Source organism: Pristiophorus japonicus, chromosome X (assembly GCF_044704955.1).
Source record: "Pristiophorus japonicus isolate sPriJap1 chromosome X, sPriJap1.hap1, whole genome shotgun sequence".
NCBI classification, from domain to species: Eukaryota; Metazoa; Chordata; class Chondrichthyes; family Pristiophoridae; genus Pristiophorus; species Pristiophorus japonicus.
The window spans coordinates 36,561,701-36,576,526 of record NC_092010.1 but is presented as its reverse complement, the minus strand read 5'-3'; the positions used below and the strand labels follow the sequence as shown (position 1 = coordinate 36,576,526).

Sequence of the window (14,826 nt, the reverse complement as noted above, 5' to 3'; positions counted from 1 at the left end):
CAGACAAAAAGCAGGAAACTATAGACCAGTTTGCCAGACATCTGTGGTTGGAAAATGTTGGAGTCCATTGTTAAAGAAGCAGTAGCAGGACATTGGAAAAGCATAATTCAGTCAGGCAGAGTCAGCATGGATTTATGAAGGGGAAGTCATGTTTGACAAATTTGCTGGAATTCTTTGAGGATGTAACGAACAGGGTGGAGAAAGGGGAACCAGTGGATGTGATGTATTTGGACTTCCAGAAGGCATTTGACAAGGTGCCACATAAAAGGTTACTGCACAAGATAAAAGTTCACGGGGTTGGGAGCAATATATTAGCATGGATAGAGGATTGGCTAACAGAAAACAGAGAGTCGGGATAAAAGGTTCATTCTCGGGTTGGCAATCAGTAGTAACAAGTGGGGTGCCGCAGGGATCAGTGCTGGGACCCCAACTGTTTACAATCTATATTAACGACTTGGAGGAAGGGACTGAGTGTAACATAGCCAAGTTTGCTGACGATACAAAGGTGGGAGGAAAAGCAATGTGTGAGGAGGATACACAAAATCTGCAAAAGGACATCATAGACAGTCCCTCAGAATCGAGGAAGACTTGCTTCCACTCCTGAAGTGAGTTCTTTGGTGGCTGAACAGTCCAATACGAGAACCACAGTCCCTGTCACAGGTGGGACAAATAATCGTTGAGGGAAGGGGTGGGTGGGACTGGTTTGCCGCACGCTCCTTCCGCTTGATTTCTGCATGCTCTTGGCGATGAGACGAGAGGTGCTCAGCACCCTCCCGGATGCTCTTCCTCCACTTAGGGGGGTCTTTGGCCAGGGACTCCCAGGTGTCGGAGGGGATGTTGCACTTTATCAGGGAGGTTTTGAGGGTGTCCCTGTAAAGTTTCTTCTGCCCACCTTTGGCTCGTTTGCCATGAAGGAATTCCACGTAGAGCGCTTGCTTTGGGAGTCTCGTGTCTGGCATGCGGAGCTGATCAAGTGTGGTCAGTGCTTCAATGCTGGGAATGTTGGCCTGGTCGAAGACACTAACGTTGGTGCGTCTGTCCTCCCAGGGGATTTGTAGGATCTTGCGAAGACATCGTTGGTGGTATTTCCCCAGCGACTTGAGGTGTCTACTGTATATGGGCCACGTCTGTGAACCATACAGGAGAGTGGGTATTACTACAGCCCTGTAGACCATGAGCTTGGTGGCAGTTTTGAGGACCTGGTCTTCAAACACTCTTTTCCTCAGGCGGCCGAAGGCTGCACTGGAGGCGGTGTTTAATCTCCCCTGTGTTTGCTGACCTACATTGGTTCCCGGTTAAGCCAGGCCTCGATTCAAAAAGTTAAAAAGTAAATGGAAGGTGTAACACAGGCTGGTCAGATTATTCTCATTATTACCTGCTGTAACTTGAGGCAGCATTCACCATGATGGGCTCCCTTTTAACATCCTTTCCTAAATTAGAAATTATTCCGTCGCTTGCTTATGACAAACTCTCCCCGTGCTCCACCCCACTTTGGAATCCATAGCCTACAAATTCAAAAGATTAGGAGATCCAAATGAACTCTAGTTAATGACCTCGTGTACCTTCCCTGCAAACAGCACGTAATTACAGACAAGGTCCCCAGTCCTAAAACCTTGCTCACTCTTCCAGAGGAAACTCATCTACAACTTTTGAACATGCTACAGAAATTTGCATGCAAGTTGGTTTGGTTTTACATACAAAATCAGACACTATTGCATCTAAAAAAAGATTATAATGACACTTTTGGGGAAGGTGAAGGGATAAAGGGGTTACTTTAGAGCAGAGGAAAACATAAATGGGATAGGTTTAAAAAAAAAATTCCACTCCCCATCCCATTTACTCCCCGCTCCTTACCCTAGGAGGTTGGGGTACAGGTACCAACCACCCTCTGGTGTCTCACCCAAGTGGCAATTATTCAGTCCTCACCCAATGCCAACATGTGCATACTCAGCTGTGACACTCGCCACTGTTGAATTAACCTGCCAATGAGATCTTGGCTCACGCAGGAATAACAGCTACTTGGCCGAGGTGCCAGAGCATGCTCAGCGTTTGTGGAGCTGTGCCCCGAGCAGGAGTCAACGCCTTTCAGGAGAAGTAGGAGAACCCTGGAAAAGGAATGTGTTTAAAAGTACATTTGCCCTAATGTACAGCCCATCGAAAAGGTGCTCAGGCCCACAACTCTTCCCTAGTTGAGCCATAAAATTAGTAAGGGGGAGGCACAAATTAAAACAGTAGCAGCCACCAGACACCACTAATAACTGTTCCAAATTGACATGTTACGGTTTATGATGCCTGCAAGGATATCTGGCAGAGACTGTTGAAAACTCTTTGTACAAGTACACTGTGGTTACAAAGCAAATCTTAGCTAATTTTCTATTTATGGTCTTGTATTGCACACCAAAGACCACTGCCACTGCAGAAACCCATGTGTCAGCCGTGGCTCAGTGGGTAGCACTTGCGTGCCTGAGTCACAAGGTCGTGGGTTCAAGTCCCACTCCAGAGAGCTGAGCACAAAAATCTAGGCTGACACTCCCAGTGCTGTACTGAGGGAGCGTCGCACTGAGGGAGCGCCGCACTGTCGGAGGGGCAGTACTGAGGGAGTGGCGCACTGTCGGAGGGGCAGTTAAACAAACAGAGGCCTCGTATGTTTTCTCAGATGGATGTAAAAGATGCCACAGCACTATTTAGAAGAAGAGCAGGGGAGTTCTCCCCGGTGTCCTGGCCAGAAGTTGACGGAGTACAGCTAGACTGCATATGCCGACTCAACCGAGACAAGACATTTACCCAAAAGGTGTACGCAGCCGTGAAAAAAAAAAACATACCTTGCCCAGACTTGCTACGATAAGGCTGGAGAGAGTCAAAAGCAGTTGCATCTCACCAAACAAGACAAGACTTGATGAATTGATAAGTACAGTTTGGTTTGGAGCAATAATTTTTCCCAAAAAAGTGTCATTGGAGAGGGGGAAAAGAAGAGACACGATTTGTTACAATGATACAACAGGTAAACAAAACAATTATTTACTGCATGAATTGCGCTGCCTGGTTGCAGTACTTGGGAAGCTCCAGACAAGTTGGCTAAACACTTCTGCTGTTAGGGTAGGTGCCCCTTTAAATCCTTGTGTTCACACCCAGTGACCACAGCTGCAACAAGCCAATGCAAATTGGAACAGAGTCAAGCTCTGGTCGACATCACTGGCTTGGTAGCCGGAAATAAAAATAAATTACCACGCCAGTCGCTTAGCAACAGACCACGAGGTCTGGCATTGATCCATCCAGTTATTAAAACCTTCGAAAGAGAAATCAGTAAAAACAGCAATACCCTGGAGCCTCATTGCTGCACTCGAAGTCGTCACTGCAAGTTCTGCCCTCGAAGCAGCCGGGATCAGACTGGAAGATCTGTCAATTCTGCTTAAAAAAGTTCAGCACCTGCATCCCACTTTTCCACGATGCACCTGCCTAACAGCAGCACAGGGCCACGCTTCATTGGTTTTAGTCCTTTCGGAAGAGCATGTTGCTCTCTCTATCTCCCCCTCTACTTTGTCTGCTCTCCAAAGACCTCTCCCTCTAATTTGCAGAGTAGACTCATAAATGTTCCCAAATTCTGTGCACGAGAGATACTGTTGCCATTCTGTTGGCAAAGATCAATGGGAGAGAGCGGATTGCTTTTGTCAGTGTGTATTTTGAGTGCAGTGCTTAGCAAACTTTGCAATAAAAACAAATCTCCCGTTGATTAAATGGGTTGCAACATAGCGAGCCAATGCATCGTCAACCTTCCTTGCAATCTTTTTTCAAAATAGTAAGAAACAATTCTTCTAAAATGTAAAATGGATTTGTTGAAATATTAAAAGTCAATGAACAGGTTGCTCAGAACAGGCCAGATAAATGAGGCAAAAAATGTATAAAAATGATTTTATTTGGTGTAGATAAAACATTATGGCCTAAAAGTTCCTGTAACCGGTCAATGAACGCTGTTAGGTAGACTTGCCCTTGCCCCTTTAATCTCCATGATATTTTCCGTGGCAAGTTGCTGGAAGTGCAAGATGGAAACAGGGCATCTGGGATCTGAGTGAGCAGAGCAAGCGACTGTGCATCTCCTTAACCAGATTGAAAGATTGTGAAATGAACAGCACAAGGTCTGAACAAGGAAGTGTAGGTTAGAGTGGATGAATTCAATATCAGATCAGGTATTGGAAGAGAAAGAAAGAGAGAGGGAAAGAAATATTGGATGGAGAGAAAGAGAGAGACAGACTCCAACAAACCTGAAGGAATGAGACTCCACACTTGGAATAGTTAAGTTTCAGTGCCAGAGAGGTTGAGTGGCAGTAACTAACGCATATCAGCCTGTTAAAGGGTGCTTAGACTTGAAACGACGTGACAATGTTCTGAGGCGAGTTTACTTTGTATCTACAGTGCAAGTGCAGGAACTTCAATGCATTTGAATAATGAGCCAGACAGCGAGATGCCTTTTCCGCAAAGCTAACGGCGGAGTGGGGCGTCTCAGACAGCAACTGTTCGATTTGTGCGTTTAATCGCACATCTGCCCTCGCCTGAAGTTGCTGTGGCATTGGCACATAAATAACGGCGAGGTCATTAGCTTCACGAGTATGTGGACAGCAATCTTTAGTTTGTTCCTCCCACTCCCAAAAAACCACCAGCTGTCACATGAATTCTGGAGCAATCTCTCGGCCTTTTGGCTAAGATCATGCGTAACTGACCTGACAGGGGAGTAACCATGACCCCAAAGTGGTTCTTCCTGGATCAGGAAGGTGGTTCTCCTATGCTTTTTGGAAATAGGAGGTGGGTGGGGTGGATTGACCCATCCACCTCCATGGCACGAACCTGGTATTGCAGTACTTCCAGGAACGGTGCAGTGGCTCTCGGCCTTTTGGCTAAGAGCATTGGTGCAGAGTGATCCTTGATGTGTGCAAGGTGACCTCTGGCGTTTGTGATTTGACAAAGAATTGGAAAGATTGGCTACGAATTTAAAAAAAAACCTCAGATTTATACAAAACGCAGAGCTTGATTCAATGCAAACACGAAAAGCACTGGGTAAAGATAGAAGACTTATCTCCCCTTTTACTACACAGAGTGCATCATCAGCATAGGCAGTCCCTCGGAGTCGAGGATGACTTGCTTCTACACTAGTTCTCAGGTGGCTGAAGAGTCCAATGCGGGAATTACAGTCTCCAACAGGTGGGGCAGACGGTGGTTGAGAGAACGGGTGGGTGGGGGGGCCTGGGTTGCCGCACACTCCTTCCGCTGTCGACACTTGCTCTCGGCGAAGAGAACACAAATCTCCAAAATCTTATGCTCGCACACCAGAAAGGAGCCACTGTGCACCTCGCAACAGACCACTGATCACCACATCATCCTCACACGGCACCATGCAAAGTCATTCCCACTGAAGCTGTACATTAAAATCTTTGTAAATCAATTGGAGCGTAAAGCTTGGGAGGAATGAGGCGAGACCGAAGTCACCACTTAGGAGTAGAGTGAAATACACATAAAACCGTACCACTCCAGCTCCAGGACATCACCACGGTTCCAATCACGTGTCTCCCTGCACAGCTCCCTTCACTCTACACAGCCATTCTGATGTCACTTGCCCAACTGAACTCGGCGCCAATGGTAGCGCCCTCTACTCAGAGTCAGAAGGTCGGTGGTTCAAACTCCACTCCAGAGACTGGAGCGCAACATCGAGGTGGACACTCCAAACATTAAACCAAAATTTTGCCTGCCCTCCCAGGTGGATGTAAAAGACCCCGTGGCACTATTCGGTGAGCAGGGGAGCTCTCCCAATGTCTTGGCCAACAATCACCACCCAGCCTACGTCGTTGGATTATCTGGTCAGGTGCCTCGCTGTTTGTGGAAGCTTGCAGTGCGCAAATGCGTAAATTGGCTGCCGTGTTTACTTACATTATAACAGCGACTACACGCCAAAAGCATTTCACTGGCTGTAAAGTGCTTTGGGATGCCCTGAGGTAGTGAAAGGCGCTATATAAATGCAAGTTCTTTCTTTACTTTGATACACAAGTAGCTCCCCCCCCCCTGCCCCCCCCGCCCCCCCAACTATTTCTGCACTGAAGTACATTCAAAATGGAGCACATCTTTACTCTCATGCATTTACACTGGAAGGAACAGAACACCACTTATGGCACTTATTGCAAACGGCTACCTGCTAACTCCACGCCAGCCTATGCAGGACCATGGCCGCTGTGAAGAGGATGCCCCAAGGGCCATCTTGATGAAGGAAAGAATGGACAATAATGCTTCCCTCTCTTGGGGAGGGGGGGGGAAAGGGGGAAGAGGTTGCACTGTGGTGCAGATACACAGACACACATACAGATAACAGCACTTACCTTCCACAGAAATCTCACTCCATAGAAGAATATATAGAAATAAAATGCAAGCCTCCACCTGCAATACAAAACACTTGAAATCAGAAAATGAGAGGGGGTGCAGGGGGTTGGGGGGGGGTTATCCCCATCAAATCTAAAAAAGGAGCTCAGTCGACCAATCTGGATTCCAGTGAAAAATTTAAAAGGTTTTCAAAGCGAGAAAAAAAAACGACTTTTCCTTCCTCACCCGCCACAAGTTGAGCAATCTATTCCCAGCTCTATACTGGCCGCTAGGAGCTTCACAGGAGCCCATAATAACTCTCCACCCAGTTTTCTCCTTGAGTGATGGATCCCTGGGATGAGAGGGCTGTCCTATGAGGAGAGATTGTGTAGATTGGGCCTATACTCTGGAGTTTAGAAGAATGAGGGGTGATCTCATTGAAACATCTAAGATTCTGAGGGGGATTGACAGGGTAGATGCTGAGAGGTCGTTTCCCCCCAGGCTGGGGAGTCTAGAACCAGGGGTTACAGTCTCAGGATAAGGGGTTGGCCATTTAGGACGGAGTGAGGAGGAATTTCTTCACTCAGAGGGTGGTGAATCTTTGGAATTCTCTGCCCCAGAGGGCTGTGGATGCTCAGTCTGAGTACATTCAAGGCGAGATAGACAGATTTTTGGACTCTAGGGGAATCAAGGGATATGGAAATAGGGCGGGAAAGTGGAGTGGAGGTCAAAAATCAGCCATGATCTTATTGAATGGTCGGAGCACGGTCGAGGGGCATATGGCCGACTCCTGCTCCGAATTCTTATGTTCTTGGTGAGCAACTATCCAGCCTCTCTGCAGTGCCTCTCGGGGCGGCACTGCTCCATCCAATGAGTCAGCCAGCCACAAAACCAGACGCTTTTCAACCACCGGAAAAAAAAAAGAGAGAGTTGCAAACAAAAGCAACATTTATTCTTCCAGAACGTGCCGTGCCGCCCTTCCAACATAAACCTGCATTAGATTGCAGGCCCTTATCAAGATGTCAGTGATTACAGAATATACTGGAGCTGAAGTTAGCCTTCAACCAGAGTCACACAGCCACTGGCATTAACAAGTTGTGAAGTGAATCATTCGGAGGCACTTGCCAGCACCTCTCTCGGTGCCGCAATGGGTCACATGCGGGACACACATAGTAACCCAGCTTGTACATGGTCAACAGAACATGCTGAGCCAAGTTCGCAAATGACTGGACCATATACTTCAATCGTTAAACCCTGAGTGGACGGTGTGAAGCATTTAAGTGAAGTTTTGAGTACTCTGGCATGAGTCACAGTTAAGAGGTTTGGGCCTTCAAAACTCCATTCGACAGAATTTCAAAAAAAAGGGAAAATTTAAACTCAATTTAAACTATTTATGGGGGACGAGTCTTAAAAAAGCCAATCTTGTGTCAGAATTGCACAATAAATGATGGTTCAATCCTTTTATACAGTCAAAGCCTGATTCTAGTCCAAATAACCTCTCCACCAAGACTTCCCCAACTGAAAGAAGGGCGAGCATGTACTCGTGCCCAGATCTCTGCCACGATAACCAGCTGCAACGTAGCCTGGGGCGACATATACTCACATTTCACCCGCCCCGCCCTCCCCCAGGGGTGGGAACTTGGTTTTACCTGCATTTTCCCCCAACAGCATGGTTAAGATTGGAAACGTGGGCAACCAGGAAAACAACATCCAGTGACTGCACGGCATTACACAGCGGAGTGTGAATACAATACAGCACTGTGGGAACGATTTCTCTTTTGGTATCATGTCATTGAAAGAACAGGTTCCACCATCAGGGTGCCCAAGATTAAGAAGGTTGCCATGTACAAAGTTAACTCTCGGCCAAAACAGCAGATGGGGAAAATAGTCACTTGAACAAGGTGCCTCAGATTCAGATCCAGATCCAGCAAGTCAACACCTTCAGGAGAGCAGGGAGGAAGCCAAACAGAATGAAGTTACAAAGATCAAGGATTGATTACCTCGCTCACCATCATCCCCCCCCCCCCTCCTTCCTTTCTACCACTGCTGTCAATTTTTTGCGGGGGGGGCGGTTGGAAGATATGCAAATGCTGATGACTGCGTGGATGGAAGGAGTTTATGAAGCCTAATAGTATGAGGGAGCTGCATTAACAATCTCTAAAGCACCCTGGGATAATGCCCACCTCTACAGAGGTGAATTTAGATCCCTTATACTGCTGAGCTTAAAACTACAGCCACTCCTGGAAGTCACTCACTCACGGTGTAAACTGTTTTTTTTTTAAAGAAAACCCCAATAGAAAATCAATTGTAAAAATGCCAAACCAGATAGTGCTGGAAATACACCGTACGTTCATCAGCATCGGAGAAAAGACAAGATTAATGTCTCCGCTGTAGACCTTTCTTCAAAGGGATACACAACCAGACGTTAACCAGTCTTTGCTCTTTCAAATACTGACCGACCTGCTGTGCACTTATAGCTCCAGCATTTGCAGAAGAGGCAATTCCTAATTGTTCACAACCAATTTGAAGAGTAGTGCAAATGGCAAGTCCCTCTCCACGGATTGGTGGAGGAAGTGAGGTGGTCAGCAAAGCAAGTAGTTAGGTTCTGCAGGAACTTATTCTCATCACTTATTTAAGTGCAATTAACTGCTTGAAGACTGCTGGAGTCTTTGAGCTAAAATTAAAAATGTAAGTGAAACAAAATTGTTGGTATATTTCAAGACCACCAAGACTATACCTGGTTCTACAAATTAAATGGAAGCAGCATGGTGCATAGCGCTGGCATATTAATGCCCTAAACACGGATCGGTGCCCGTGAATTGCCACAGACGGTCTTTATTAGCCGAGGCATAGAATACAAGAGCAGGGGGGTTATGCTTGAACTATATAAAACACTGGTTAGGCCGCAGCTGGAGTACTGCGTGCAGTTCTGGTCACCACATTACAGGAAAGATGTGATTGCACTGGAGAGGGTGCAGAGGAGATTTACCAGGATGTTGCCTGAACTGGAGAATCTTGGCTATGAGGACAGATTGGGATTGTTTATTTGGAACAGAGGAGGCCGAGGGGAGATTTAATTGAGGTGTATAAAATTATGAGGGGCCTAGATAGAGTGGATAGGAAGGACCTATTTCCCTTAGCAGAGAGGGTATAGATTTAAAGTAATTGGTAGAAGGTTTAGAGGGGATTTGAGGGAAAATTTTTTCACGCAGAGGGTGGTGGGGGTCTGGAACTCACTGCCTGAGAGGGTGGTAGAGGCAGGAATCCTCACCACATTTAAAAAGTATTTGGATGTGCACTTGAAGTGTCGTAACCTACAGGGCTACGGACCGAGAGCTGGAAAGTGGGATTAGACTGGATAGCTCTTTGTCGGCCGCGCGGACACAATGGGCCGAAATGGACTATCTATGCCATAAACTTCTATGATGATTCGGTGAGGAAGGTAAAAGCAGAGAGGACACATCCTGGAGAGAAGCAAAGGGGCTATGCTGGGAGGAGAGAAAAACTTCACCTGGAAACAATACAATTGAGGCGCTTCTCTTTCCTCCCAGAAAGGGATCTCGGAATGGCATCTGCAGAGGTTGGGAAGCAGCTCAGACAGCTTCCCAGAGTGGTGCCTTCATGTTGGGTGTGTAAACTTTGAAACAAAGAGTTTCACATTTTGAAAGCCAGATGGGAGTGCGACAGTACTCAAAAGGGTTAACCGCAAGGCCAACATTTTCACACGGAACAGCATGTGACAGTCAATCTGTGGTTAACGGCCCAGCTCTCACCACAGTGCAAGACCAGCACCAATGTCTTGCCCCTCCTCATAGGCTTGCCCCGTGATATTTAGGAGAGAAACAGGTGGACACAAGCTGCTTCCCTGGAGTGAAGAGAGGCGAGACCACAAACCCCGTTTGAAAATTGAGAGGACAAGCTAGGCCAAATACAATGCCGCCAGACTATCAAGAGAACTGGGACAGCATTTCAGAGCAGGACAAGATCCCAGAGGTGCAGGAAGAGATTAATAAGAGGTGCAGTTTTCAGCTGGACAATGCGTTATTGGATAGTGTAGCAAGTGATGGTTTGAAATTGCCTCAGTTATCAGTAATGTACTTATATTGCACCCCATGATTTAAGTATTTTCCTCCTCTTCCAACCCAAGCGGGGAACTCTTCCAAATGATTTGATTGTAGACATAGTGCCATTGAAGAGATCTAAATGCCCTCTGCCAGGAGCAAGGATGTCTCCTGTCCTCTCCTGCTCCACTCTTGATCAAGGAAAGCACATGGGGTGGGGGCGGGAGATCCTTTCAGAAAGTCTTGGACTACCACAGAAACTACCGGGCCACAAACTCGCTTAATTTCCCTCACCACCAATATTTTCCTCTTTCCGGAGGGTGTTGACTTCTTCACTGGAACAGAGCTCAGTGGGTGCCAGTACTTTGCCCAAGTGCCTATTATCGATTACGTGATGAAATTTGATTTATTCGGTTAGCTTCTGGGATTTTACCGCCGTTTTGGGGGTGCTCGAATGCCACCCGCTTGCAATCAGGGCCATTGGCTTACAGTGACTGAGTAAGTTCATTCCCATTTTTGTTACATGGAACTCCAGGATTTCTACTGACGTTATGGAAATCAAATTGTCCACTTCCATCCATACCATAAACCAGTGGCTAGGCAGCGAGCATCAGCAAGCTATCTGACTGTGGAGGACTTTGTATCCGAGCCCGATCCCATATGCGCAGGTGTGCGCGCACGCACACACATATGTCGAGCAGGGGTTGTTGAATAGCATTCAGGAGTGGCAACCCCAGTTGATTTTCCTCTCCCCAATCCAGGAGGTACTGCAGGCAATTATAGAGCCACTACCGCCTCTGATTCAGATCAGCAAGGACCAGGATATTGATCCTGTGACCTTTCCAGTCTGTGTCTCTCAGGAGGTGGAGACTTTCACCTCAGCCAACGGAATGGCCAATATTACATCTTTATGTTCCCCAATAGCTTGATACCATTGCTATCATTAAATTAGTGGATGCCAATATAAAGCTGCAGAACTGTTGGCTATCCAAGTTCAAGAGTCACCAAACACCCATCTCCAGGGACTAGACTTGCAGGCAACAATTTCAAACTGAACATGAAGGAATATCATTCGGTTTGTGGCTCCATAATATTTCATGGCCATCCAAGACTTTCCAAAAGATGCTGCATTTTCGCGTCCTCACTTTCCCGTTGTGTACCAGCCATGAAGCGTAGAAGAGTAGCTCGGTAATACTCACAGGTTTCCCTCTCCCTCCCACAAGGCCAGAGTCTTTGCTGTCGCCTCTCTGTACTCAGGCAATGGGAGGTATGAGTGCATGGACGATACCAAACGTACCTTCCATTTTTACACGGGACAAATCTGCTTCAGCAGTTAAATTTTTTTTTTTTTTTTTAAAAAGATGGAGCTTTTCACAAAATAGTTACTAGGTTTATTACACTGAACAGGTAGACACGCTGTAGTAAACACTGCACAAACAGTGGCTACACTATTATTGGTTTTTCTCCTTGTGCAACTTCAGGAGGACATAGACAGACTGGGCAGACACATGGCAGATGAAGTTTAACACAAAAGTGTGAAGTGATTCATTTCGGTAGGAAGAATGAGGAGAGGCAATATAAACTAACGGGTACAATTTTCAAGGGGTTCAGGAACAGAGACCTGAGGGTTCACATACACAAATCTTTGAAGGTGGCAAAACAAGTTGATAATGCTGTTAAAAAGGCATACGAGGTCCTTAGCTTTACCAGAATGGTTCCAGGGATGAGGGACTTCAGTTACGTGGGGAGACTGGAGAAGATGGGGTTGTTCTCCTTTGAGCAGAGAAGGTTAACAGGAGATTTGATAGAGGTGGTCAAAATCATGAAGGGTTTTGATGGCGTAAATAAGGAGAAACGGTTTCCAGTGGCAGAAGGGTCGGTAACCAGAGGACACAGATTTAAGGTAATTGGCAAAAGAACCAGAGGCAACATGAGGAAAACATTTTTTACGCAGTGAGTTATGGTGATCAGTCGTTGAAAGGGTGGTGGAAGCAGTTTCAATAGTAACTTTCAAAGGGGAAAAATTTAGCAGGGCTATGGGGAAAAAGCAGGGGAGTGGGACTAATTGGAGAGTACTTTTGAAGAGCTGGCACAGACACGATGGGCCGAATGGCCTCCTTCTGTGCTGCATCGTTCTAAGCTACAGTCATTTTCAAACTAACAGGGGCAAAGCTTACTAATATTGTTGGTCAAGTAAGAATGAAATTGCTCCAACAGTACTTCAGAGTCACTCTCGCTATGAAATATGAGCAATACCACTGCTTTCACATGGTAACAGGAAAAAAAAACAGGCACTGGTGGGTTATGGAAGTCTTGAGAGTAGGAGCTCGGGAATTCCTTACTTTCACCCGAAACAAAAAGCCTACTGTAAACGCTGATGGTACTACTGTTGCCACTCATGCTGCCGCCGCCGCTGTCCTAGGCTCGACCGCCATTGCTGCCCGTGCGCTGCCGCTAACGCCGCCGCTAACGCCACTCGTGCCCTCTTCGCCGCCGCTCCAGACTCAGCCACCATTACTGCTCGTGCGCTGCTGCTAATGCCACTTGTGTTCAGCCGCCATTGCCACGCTTGCTCTGCCGCAAATGCCACTTGTTCTGCCGCCATTGCTGCTCGTGCTCTGCCACTAATGCCACCCGTGTTCTGCCACCAATGCCACCATTCTGCCCCAGCTGCCGCTGGTCAATGCCACTGCCATTTCCTCTCCTAATCAGCAGAATGAGGAGCTTATTTAAGGTTAGACAGCGTGTTAGGGGCATTTTAATGCCAAGTAAGACCACTGCCAGGCACTATGGTAACCAGCAACCGCATTTTTGTTGGTTTCCAGTCATTATGGCCCTTACGGTTCTTGGGTGGAAGCTGGAATATGATCCCTAAACTCCAGCAACAAACACAGAATCCCAAGTAATAAAAGTTGATTTCCACTTATTCAGTCACCGTAAACCAGTGGCCCCAGTTATGGGCAAACGCCATTCCAATTAGCAGGAATCTCACTCTCCCTGCGTATAGAGGCAGTGAAAGATTTTATTATTTAAAAAAATAAATAAATAAAAAATGGAAATGTACAAAATAGAAGCAAGTACATCACATGGCAACACCAACCATTATTCTTTCAAAAAATCCTAAAAACAATCTCTACATTCTAAGGAAGAAACACCCTCTCACTTTAGAGGATGAGGAGGAGGGAGAGGAGGAGGGAGAGGAGGAGGGAGAGGAGGAGGGAGAGGAGGAGGAGGAGGGAAAAACAGAAGCAACAGATCATATGGGCTTTTCTTTTCTAATGGGTGTTGAAAGTGTATAAATATTAGAAATCTCACTCAATTTTAGGAGGAGCAGGGACGGGATCAGGAGATTGCACCAAAAAAGTTGATCATTTTAAAAAACACAGTTGTTTATCCATAAACTGATGCTGGAGTTATGATACCATTAGGCCAGGAATTTTGCACAATCGGACTTAACTAACTGTAATCGGGCCCAATTATAGACACAATAACAGAGTAAAAGAAAAGGCGTACATGCTCTCACAGAACTTTGAGAGTGTGCTGGGTTTATCTTGGTTTCTTCGATGTCGAAACCAGCGCTGAATTTTGCGGATATCCCAGTCGAGCTGTTTCGATAGGCCTTCGAGCCTTTTCTCATCAGGAGACTGAGCGGAAGGGAAAAGAATAGATTAGTAATTTGCATTTCTGGCTTCCAGAAACAACTCCAGTCACAGTTGGTTGTACAACCAATGAAATGAAGTTCGAAAATCTGGGGGGGGGAAGAAAGAGAGAGAGAGAGAGAGAGAGAGAGAGAGAGAGAGAGAGAGGAGAGGAGAGGAGAGGAGAGGAGAGGAGAGGAGAGGAGAGGAGAGGAGAGGAGAGGAGAGGAGGAGAGGAGGAGAGGAGAGGAGGAGAGGAAGAGAAATGAAGTGCGAGGCGGACAAACATGGGTGGGGGGGGGGGGGGGGAAAGGGAGTGGAATTTTCTTTCCTGAACACTGCCATCCTTCACTTTTATGAGCCCAATTTAAAAAAAAAAACATTAAGTTAAATCTTCAAATCCAGCTAAAGTACCTTATGCCAGTATGATATGGCGGAGCAGGCCTGAGTATGGCCAACTCCTGCTCCTATTTCTTATGAATATATATAATATAAAATGAATGTGTGTGTGTGTGTGTGTGTGTGTGTGTGTGTGATATATACATACACACACATTAATATAAATATATACAGGGAATAGAACTTCAAGGCCAATCGATCCAAATGATTAGGGTAAACAGAAGGAAAAAAAAAACAGCAGAAATTCTACTCTGCATGGTTACCTAAAAAGGATGAATGGGCTCAGAGGAATTCACTCAGTGTTTACATAGATTAGCACACAGGCTCAGCCACCCTCCCAGAGTAAGGAAATAAGAGAACTATGCTGGGGAAAATGGCCCCGTCCACAG

The 14,826-nt window shown here is 46.4% G+C and overlaps 1 protein-coding gene and 1 non-coding gene across 2 annotated transcripts in view; one reads left to right on the top strand and one right to left on the bottom strand.

Annotated features, from left to right (window-relative positions):
• LOC139240988 (ceramide synthase 6-like) overlaps positions 1-14,826 on the bottom strand; it is a 108,725-nt gene that overhangs the window by 69,663 nt on the left and 24,236 nt on the right. Inside the window, exons 3-4 of the mRNA XM_070869640.1 lie at positions 13,914-14,044; positions 6,360-6,417 (exon numbers count right to left, since the gene is read on the bottom strand). Of these exons, the coding sequence (XP_070725741.1) occupies positions 6,360-6,417; positions 13,914-14,044 (189 nt within the window). The remainder of the gene's footprint in view (positions 1-6,359; positions 6,418-13,913; positions 14,045-14,826) is intronic.
• Positions 4,678-4,876, top strand: LOC139241045 (U2 spliceosomal RNA). The gene has a single exon (XR_011588771.1). It is a non-coding gene; the product is annotated as a U2 spliceosomal RNA (small nuclear RNA).